Source organism: Phaenicophaeus curvirostris, chromosome 1, assembly GCF_032191515.1.
Source record: "Phaenicophaeus curvirostris isolate KB17595 chromosome 1, BPBGC_Pcur_1.0, whole genome shotgun sequence".
NCBI lineage: Eukaryota > Metazoa > Chordata > Aves > Cuculiformes > Cuculidae > Phaenicophaeus > Phaenicophaeus curvirostris.
The window spans coordinates 32652202-32662112 of NC_091392.1; the positions used below are offsets into that span (position 1 = coordinate 32652202).

The 9911-nt window shown below is 43.2% G+C and overlaps 1 protein-coding gene across 1 annotated transcript; it reads right to left on the reverse strand.

Annotated features, from left to right (window-relative positions):
* Positions 1–1018: 1018 nt before the first annotated feature.
* Positions 1019–9581, reverse strand: AMIGO2 (adhesion molecule with Ig like domain 2). Its single transcript, XM_069852045.1, has 2 exons — positions 9524–9581; positions 1019–2755 (listed from the first exon to the last, which is right to left on the reverse strand). The coding sequence occupies exon 2, from the start codon at positions 2680–2682 to the stop codon at positions 1117–1119; it is 1566 nt and encodes a 521-aa protein (XP_069708146.1). The 5' UTR covers positions 2683–2755; positions 9524–9581; the 3' UTR covers positions 1019–1116.
* Positions 9582–9911: the final 330 nt, after the last annotated feature.

Consider the following 9911-nt stretch of genomic DNA (forward strand, 5'->3'; position numbering starts at 1 on the left):
CTTCTATATTTTTCATGAATTTATCCAAATACTGCATATCCTCTTTTAAGAAAAAAATAGGAAGGAAATTTTATAAGGCTGCTGGAATCATGTGCTACTGAAAGGACTAATGGAAATATTTCCCTTATTTGTGAAGTTCCTTCTGAAAAGAAGCCTTCCATCCCTAAGATGAAGCCAAAGATGAAGCAGGAGCTCTGGGCATAGTGGTAGGCTTGTTCACCACACATAATACTAAGCACACCTTGAATAGTGAAGGTTAAACCAACTGCTTATAATCAATCCAGCTATTACAGCTTAATGAATTACTGCTGATAACTTGAGTTACTTGAGTTCTCATGACTGACAATTCACATTCCTTGACTAAGGGAGAAGTAACCTGTTAACTTTTACTTGTTTTCGTTATATGTCCTTACGAACAAATGCAACCACTTTACTTCTAATGAGTAAATCCATGCCTAAGTTTCAAATAAAATTAATGCAACATCCCTCCCCCATTTAAAATTTTCAAGCAGTTACTGGCAAATGCGTTATCAGTTGAACATCATAAACATTTGCCCAGTGTTGCTAGGCATCCTGGTGGGAAATCTGATCTTTTTCTTCTGATCAGTCCAAGAAAAACTCATGACTTCCCCCCCGCCGCCACTGATTCTACTGTAAAGATTTTATGAGCCTGTGAAAGAAATTGCAGGAAGCCTACACATTTTTCTCAGTAGCCATCTGAATTTGCTTCTGCGCTCACTGCAGAGGAGCCAAGTCATAAGCATAACCGAGAGTGTTTTATAGGGGTCGGCCTCTGAAGAGTCAGCAGTATGCACTGAAAGTGCCTCTAAATACGTATGAGAAATCACTGTATATGGACAAGAGTGTAAAAACCAAGGCTAAGCTTGCACTGAAGATATTCATATTAATGCCACACTGTTTACTTTTCCCCAAAAAAGATAGCACTGTTGCATGGCCCTACACTAAAAAAAAAAGAGAAGAGACACAGTTCAATAACTGACAATAGAGATTTTTTTTAAAACATTTTCTTTCTTTTTATTTGTTTTTTCCTGATGGTTGCTACAGGCAAAGGAGGTATTCAGAAAAGTACTGCACAATACAAACACAGGCAGCAAACTAAGTTGATGGCATGAAAGGTGTATCTGAGAACACAGAGTTGACAGAATCAGAGTCAGATTTTGTTCGAGTAGTTTTTAAGATACTCTCAGCAATGACATTGTCATTGGGAAACAGTTTTACCTTCCCATTCTGACTGTGTTTTGGTTCATGCACAGGTTCCAGGAAAACCACCCGTTTACCAGTGCTAGCCTTTTTCTCATCAGCTGGCAGCTCTTGTGGCGATGGGGAATTCAGTATGGATGGGTGGGCACTGCTTTGGTTCAGCTTTCTCTTCCTCCTTTTTGCCTTACATTGGCATGGACAGGGGGTCAGATAAAGATACAGCAGTACTAAAACAATACTGGCTACACAGGCAGCGAGGGTGGTAAAAGCTGTATTAAACGCTTCATGAGCATGGGACCTGTTCACTGTGAAATTGCTAACATTTATTCTAACCTCTATGGTTTCATTTAATAGTCTTTTCTTATTTATTGCGATGCAGGAATACAGCCCCGAGTCTTCTAGCTGGGCATCTGTTATCTCCAGGCTGCCATTACGAAACACCCTAAAGTTGTCAGTCTCCATGTCTGGCTCCAGCAATCTATTATCTGGACGAATCCAAACAAAGTGCGTGCCTGCATCGCTGATTCTGCTGTCACAGTGTACAATCAGCCTTTCACCAACCTGGGCATCATGAATAAACCCAAAGGCTTGGAAAGAGCTGTTGACAGTGCTTTCAGAGCAATTCAGAAAGTTGTCATGCAGTAAAGGCAGTTTATTGTAACCTCTTGGGTCTGATCGCAGTGAACAAGTGTACTCATTTCTGAAGTCCACCACTGAGCTGAAGTGCCTTTGGTACCAGAAGATAAGCATGGAGTGCAGCATACAGTCACAATAAAATGGGTTGCCATGAAGATAAATTCCACTAAGATGTTTGGCCGGCACTGAACTCAGTCGCTGAATAGGCATCAACTGGATGTGATTAAAGGAAATGTCCAGCAACACAAGGTCTGCCAGTTTATATTTTCCAGTATACAAGTCCAACGGGAAATATGAGAGCAAGTTATAACTTAAGTACAGTTTCTGCAATTTGTACAGTCCTCCAAAGGCTGAAGAGTCTATCTGTGTTATCTGATTGTTGTACAGCAGAAGAACCTCCAGTGCCCTTAGCTCCTGAAACACTGGGCTTCCCAGTGTCTTCAGGCTGTTGGATGACAAGTCTAGGTACTTCAGATTCGGAGTTGTGGAAAAGCTTCCAGTGATAATACTGCTAATGCTATTATGATTGATTATTAAAGTGTTCAGTTTCTCAAACAGTGCTGGAACCCATTCAGGCTCCAAAAACCCAATTCTGTTATAACTCAGATCCAGCCTTTTCATACACTTATGAAGATTTCCTGGCACCCGAGAGAGGTTCTTATTGGTGCAGCTCACAATATCACTGGCACAGATGCAGGCTGTGGGACACATCCCTGGGGCGCTGCCACAAACGCTCACTGTAAATACCAAGAGGCATGCCAGTCCTCTGCAGTTCACTCTAAAAACTCCAAGTTGAGTAGAAATTGTCTGCCAGTGTAAAGACATTGTCACTGTCTCTTAGCTGTGTCGCAGTGTTCCTTGCCACAGATTACACGTGCAGTTAGCTTTGCACTAATTGCTGTCAAAAGAGGGATACAGAGGTAGAGTATGTTAACATTTACAATTCACACTGAGTCCGATTTCTTATGCAAGCATTTTGAAAAATACAGGGAAATAATCCTTAATGTTTCATATAGTTAATTATAAAATCTAGCTCTTATTAGGTGATGCAAGCTTAACATTGGTTTTATTTAAACATGAAATTCTGCACTCACTTAAATAGTCACACTACAGATATGGTACTTTTCAAAAACAATGCAACTATACTTCAGTCTGGGATCAAGGGATGCGATTTCTGACAGTTCACAACAAAAACAAAACAGAGATGTTCCTCTGTAGAACACGAGTGGGCAGTGGAATCCCCTACCTCTTTCCAGACAAATTCAGACAGAAAAATCCTGGTACAGGAAAGAAAAAGCATTCTATTTCCTTGTCTAGGGGGGAGCAGCTGCCATATGTGTTTCTTCCCAATCAGAAAATGTCACACATTTTAAAGCAACGAATTTTCTCAGACTACTTAGCTTTAAATGTCAAATTTCTTTATTTTTTTTCCTATTTTTTTTTTTAATTCAGTAACTGATAGTTCAGGTAGCAACAGCCTATTTTTAAAGTTATTAAAGATGGCCAATTAGAATATTTTGTATCCTGCTCCTTCTACCTTTCCCAAAATAACTGTTGAGGAGGAAATTTTCCATGCCTGGTGCCTACCTCAGGCACAAATTTTGGGAACTTTCAGTAAGAATGAGTCAGCCATTTCTCAAAAGGAAAAAAAAGTTGCTCAAATAGTAAGAACAAAACCAACCACTTTTTCTGAAACTATTTTAATGTCACTATAGTTGGAAGCAGGGGCATAATCACCCTAGTGATTCCCTAGGGAGCCCAAAGGACATGAGTTTTGCCATCTCCTAAGAAAATGTACACATACTTAGCAGCGTAATGAACACTCCTATTCACTCTTTCTCTCCCTGGATACCTATTAAGACTTTGTCAGTAAATTCCCAGGTGTATCTATATGCATTGATTATCCCCACTCCTTCACAGCTAGTATTCAGCTCCCACACATTAACCTAATACTGATTTCTCCAATCTCACTCACCCGTTGGTACAGTATCTGAGCAGGATAAACCTCACAAAATCTTACGTAGTGCTGCTGATGGCAGCTACAGCCAGGAGCTGGGAGACTGCCTGTGGGCAGCAGGGAGGAGGAGAACAAAACCTCAGATGGAAAGCAACAGAATAAAAGTAGAAGTAGTATTCTCTGATGAGGCAAGAATGATGCAGAAAGGATGAATCTTCAGTTCAAAACCACTAAAATTAATACCTAAAGGGTGGAGGGCAGCAGGGCAGAGCAGCAGCCAAAGGAGAGGAGAGAGGGAAAAGTAGGCTAAGAGATACATAGTGAAGGAAGGTCAAAAGCAGGGGAAGAGGATGCTAATGGAGTATTATCTTCATTACTAAAGAAGTAACTGAGAACGTAGTTTGAAAATGCAGAAGTCAATTAAGGCATACAAGACAGGAAAAACAGATGGGAAGGGTGTAAAGGACAAGGAGAGGGTTAAGCAGAAGAAAGGCAAAGGTTTCATGAGGTGAGCCTGAGAACACACTTCTCCAGAGAATTTGCATCTGCTACTTATGAATCTAAGACAATTAACTAATATATGTGAAGTGAACTAATTTACACACTCCCTCAGTTCCTTATTTCCCCCCTCTCTAACCCTTTGTCAATCTGGCAGGCTGCTGATCTTCTACTGAGAAATCCTCTACTCTTACATCAAGTGGTAGAGGATGTGCTGTAAATCTAAAGAGATGAACCATCTAATGACCCATTAAAAGAAGAACTATGAAGGCAGCAGGATGGGATAAGTCACCCTACACAAGAATTTATATATACATTGGCTTTAAATGCTTGCATTCCCAAAAACTACATCAAAAGAATGGCAAGCCTGCCAAGTCAAGTTCTCAAAAATTAAAATTTCAGAATTAACATTTTTCTGTGCCATTTTAGATTTTATATACAGTCCTCAGTTACACAATTGTTTAGGTTGTTTTCTTTTTTTTTCTTCTCCAAACCTTTCCTGGCATTGTGCACAGGATTTGAGGAAGAACAGTAGAAATAAAAAAGTGATTACATCAAGAACTCAGTAAATGTCTATATCCGAGAACTGGAGCATATCCTAGCCTCTGCCACAGAATTCCTGTGAGATCAGACAAATTAAATGAACTGGTGACTGTTAAAAAATAAAAAACATATTACAGTCACTACCTTGACACATAGAAAAATAAGGAACCTCCATGTATTAAATTTGGGAAGCCCTGGTCTCAATAAGTGCTGAGACGCTATGACTGTAACTGGCATTTCTGACAATAAAGGCTTCTCCTTGCTTCCCTGTCTATAAATGGAATATAGCCACGTGATCTTAACTATATAGATACTGTAAAAAAAATGAATTGATTAAAACAAAAGCTTAACATCAAGATTCATAAAATTATCTAGGCTTTTAAGTCCTACTGAAGCATCTAACTGCATGGGGTTTTCAGTAGGAAGCTGGGAACCCAGAGGAACTTTTTAACCAGTCCTAAACACCTAACTTAGTTGATTTGGCTAGCTAGCTAGTCTTTTATGGCAACGATTAATAGATGCAAGTTCTTCTAGAGAGTGAGATCTATGAAAGCATTATAGAAACAACCACCAGGACATAATTCTATACAACAGTGTGGGTTTGTCTGGCATGTAGTACATAAGGCACAATGGAGACACAGTGACAGACGAAGGCTGCAGCACCTCTGCTATGAGTGCAGGCTGAGAGAGTCGGGGTTGTTCAGCCTGGAGAAGAGAAGGCTCCAGGGAGACTTTATAGCAGCCTTCCAGTACATGAAGGAGGCCTATCAGAAAGCTGGGGGCAACTTTTTACAGCCTTGAGCAGCCTGGTCTGGTAGGAGGTGTTCCTGCCCATGGCAGGGGGGGTGGACTGGATGACCTATAACATCCCTTCCAACCCAAACCACTCTATGATTCTATGAAAAAAAGAATTTAATAACTGCTCATTCATTTAGTATATTGCTCAAAGCAAGGTATTTGAAAACTGCACACCATAAAACCACATGCACCACAACTGAATGGCAAGGTTGCCTTGCCTTTTCCACTAATATTTGAATGCCTGATTCTGCACCCTCTGCAGCCTATTTGTTAACGTAACTGCACTTGCAACAAGATGAATGGCACTTTCAAAAATCAGCTCCTATGCTGAATATAGCTGTGATCCTGGAGATACTCCAAATGGGACATACTAGGTCAAGGCTCAGTTTTGGAAGAGTTAAAGTTTAATACACTAAATAACCTTGCACATTTGTTTCTGTCCATACCTGCAATTAACTCATCAGATACTCTGAGCTAATCTGCAACCAGATCATAAGGATCATTGGCTAGTATAAATCAATATCTTTGAGTTGTAAGGAGCAAAAACACACTGCAAGGGCTGTAAACTGGGTTGTGTGTTTCCAAAGCTTGTTGAAGTTGCTAAATGAGAACTGTTTCAGATAACTTCAGATATCTTGCCTTGCCTGCCAAGGAAAATCCAAATTACTGACGTGGGCCACATAAGGCTATTTTGAGAATACCCTGACAAGCAGAAAACTTCCTCACCATGTCCAGCTCACAGTGCAGTTCCCAACAAATCTTTACCCTTTTGGAAAGTAGGACTGCTGAGCTGCAACTTGCCCCTCAACCTGTGTTCCCCAAAACTTCTGCATAAATTACACAGGATGGTCTGCAAAACCAAGTACAGTCAACACAAACATTTATAACCTACGTGATCATTTGAACTTCTTTAAAATGACTGCATAAACATTTCTGGGTTAGTAATGTGTATGTGTTAAGTGGCAAGGAAGAACAAAATGTACAATTGGCCTTATACTAAAAAGCAGCATTTAGTTTCATCCCAATAACATTTCTTCAGGTCTTATAAAAATATGATTTTACACACTTCAATATTACATATTTTCTCAGGAGAGATCTTGCTATTAAATACTATCACCTAGCACGTGCCAACAAACTCTGGCTAAGTACTTCATCGTTATTTCTGAATGAGCTGGGTAAATAGCTTTTTTTTGATTTATAGCGAAGTGAAGGGCATCGTTGGGAGTTTTATACCTGAATTCTTTTCAAAGAAATAATTTCTTTGTGGAGTTAAAGTGTGATATTTTAAGTTCACTGCCAAAAACACAGTACTCAGAGATGAATCATCTGTGCAGTAATGGCACACATGCTTCTTAACTGTTTGAGAAGAAATGCAGGACATACCCCAATATCACAGGGAATATCGTCTCTTGTCGGGAACAGCTCAATTGACTACAGTAGACTAACTCCTAGAGAAGCTGAGGATTTGGCTCTTGGCTTTGATCTTGCCAATGTGTTTGCTTGTTGGTGTTTATTTGGGTTGTTCAGTTTTGCTATTGTTGCTGTTTCTTTTTATGTAATGAGCACATAGAGCTGCTTTTGGAAAAGGACAATCAAACACCCTCACTATTAACTGTCACTGCAAGATCAACTAATGTCTTAAACACTCACTTCCACTTTCTCTGGTCTCCCTCTCCCACTAATACTACATTAACAGTCTCTACACCAGCTTTCTCTTTTTCTTCAAGCTTTCTGTTTCTTCCAGGGAAACCTGTACACCAAGCTTTCTTTTCCAGTTCATTTGAGCCTTTGCTAAAAAAAAGTCTTAAGCAGCACATCTCTTAAATTAAGCAGTGAATTGGTCTGGAGATCCCAAGTCACTGAATGCTTTTGCAAAAGCTACCATAATTCTTTCCAAAAGTAAACAAACTGCAGTGATAAATGCTCTACAGTAGGAATAACATCTTCTTGTGTACATTGGTGATGCAAATAGTCCCACAACTGTCTAGCAGTTTCTGCACAGTAAAAATGCAAATATTTGCACACAACCCCCTGCACTACTGCAGAAATATACCGTTGAGCCCCCAGAGAGCTCAAACACTAGAAAATATTAAAGACCTTGGTCCAGAAGGTCCACACCATTTCTACATCTCCTAGCTCCTTATCCTGTGCCACGTCTCCTACGATTGTCTCCTCTGTCCCCCAGTCTCATCAGTCCATAGGTCACTCACTTGAACCTCCCCACTGACTTCCAATATCCACAGAGCTCTCTCCTAATCTTATCAGTTTACGTATCAGATTAATCAGGGCTGTGTTAGTTAAATATAATAATATATGAAATGAAACAGTGATAGCTCAGGTGTTAAAAATGTTTCCTCACAGCTTTTTCATTTTTGGTATGACATTTGACAAAGCTTTGTGCATAAACTTGGAAAAAAGTGACGGAAGAATAAGGTTTTATTAATTCATAACAGTATTATCCAAGTATTTATGCTTTCAATTCTAACTTTATGAATCCTCCTTAAGTACATGACACAGTCCTTAATTACAAACAAACTAATGGCATCCTACATAACTAATCTTCCAAAATGTTACAATTACAAGGAAGAGCTACATAAACCTCCATTCCTTTGCGGTGGGTGGAAAATGGGATGCTGCCAGAGGAAGCATCCCTGGAGTGTCCACGTCACTCCAGTCTCTATTCTTGCTTTTATCACTCCTGAATGAGAAAGGCATTCTCTGCAACAAATCTGGCTGACAGCTGTGCTCAGCACTTCTGACTGAGCAGATGTGGATTACCCAGCCACTGCCATCCATGAGACTTAGCGACATGATGGATCAGGCAGCAGAGACTGTCGGTGAGCTACGGCTAAGTGATACGCCAGACTGAACTCCCCAACCTGGCTAAGCCGTGCTTGGTGCAGGACCTAACAGGGATGAAAAAATGACTTTATATCACCTCTGCACCATCTTCTTCACAGAAAGGGTCATTGGGCACTGGAACAGGCTGCCCAGGGAGGTGGTTGAGTCACCTTCCCTGGAGGTGTTTAAGGCACGGGTGGACGAGGTGCTGAGGGGCATGGTTTAGTGTTTGATAGGAATGGTTGGACTCGATGATCCAGTGGGTCTCTTCCAACCTGGTTATTCTATGATTCTATGATCTGATCCTGAGGTCAGCCTGGCAAACGGAGCAGTCTCAATAGTGCTGAATTAGAGATGAATTTGTCCGAGTAACCTTAGCCAGGTGAAGCCACAGTCTCCCGCTCATCCCTCATTAAACACTTCATTTCTCTTATGACGGATATTTTTTTCTTTTCACCCATGACAACTCACTTGGCTTAAAGAAAGCTGAGACACAGATGAGCCACTACGTGACGTGCCACAGAGCCCGAGCTGGGCTAATCATCACCAGCCTGTTTACGGCGGCACCAGCTCCATGGAGTCAATACTCCAGCTCTTACCCCTCTTGAGAAAGTTACAGGGGAAACGTGCATCAGCGGAACAACAAACGCGTTCGTTCTGCTATATCACTTCGTTAATCGGGCTGGACCCTCGCTTCAACCTTGTAAATGACTCCAGTTGCTAAGGAGATCGGCAAATAATTAAGGAAAAACGTAGCGATAAGCGGCAGCGCCTGTTAGGGTCTCAGTTTCCAAGCAATGCCAGAGCTTACGAAAGTTTAGTCGCCCAGCGTGGGATCCTCACCGCCTCCAAAAGCTTCTCTGACGGGAAGAGCGCAGAGAACCCCAATCGCCCACGGCGGGAGGGCTCCTGCCAGCCCCCCGATGGCTCCCGGGGGCTCCGCGGCGGGTCCGGCGGGCAGCGCCTCCCCCAGCGCCCCCCCCCCGCCGCCCCGGCCGCCGGGGCGATGCCCGCTCGGGGCCGCCTTACCTGGGGCTCCCGGCGGGCGCTTCATGGCCGGGCAGCGCGGTGCCGGCCCCGCATGCTCCGCTCGGGAGGGCGGCGGCGGCTCCGCTGCGCTCCCCGGCGGGCGAAGGCGGCGCTGGACGGAGCGGAGCGCCCACCCCACCCTCCCCGCTCCGGGCCCGGGAGCCAGCGACGGGCGAGGAAGGGAGCCGGGAGGCTCCCGAGCGCGGCGGCGCCGGGGGTTTTTATCCCCTCCTGCCTCCCCGCTGCCGCGGCCGCGGGACGGAGCCGTCGGTGCCCGGGGGAGGAGCGCATCGCCCGCCCCGCTCCGCCCCTCGCGGCCCCGCTCGGCCCCCCCCCCGGGCCCACTGGCCCCCGCGGGCGGCGGGAGGTGGGACCGCGGGGGGCAGGT

Bases quoted from the DNA above. Each gene is read 5' to 3' on its own strand.
- AMIGO2 (XM_069852045.1), bottom strand. From the start codon at position 2,682: ATGTCTTTACACTGGCAGACAATTTCTACTCAACTTGGAGTTTTTAGA.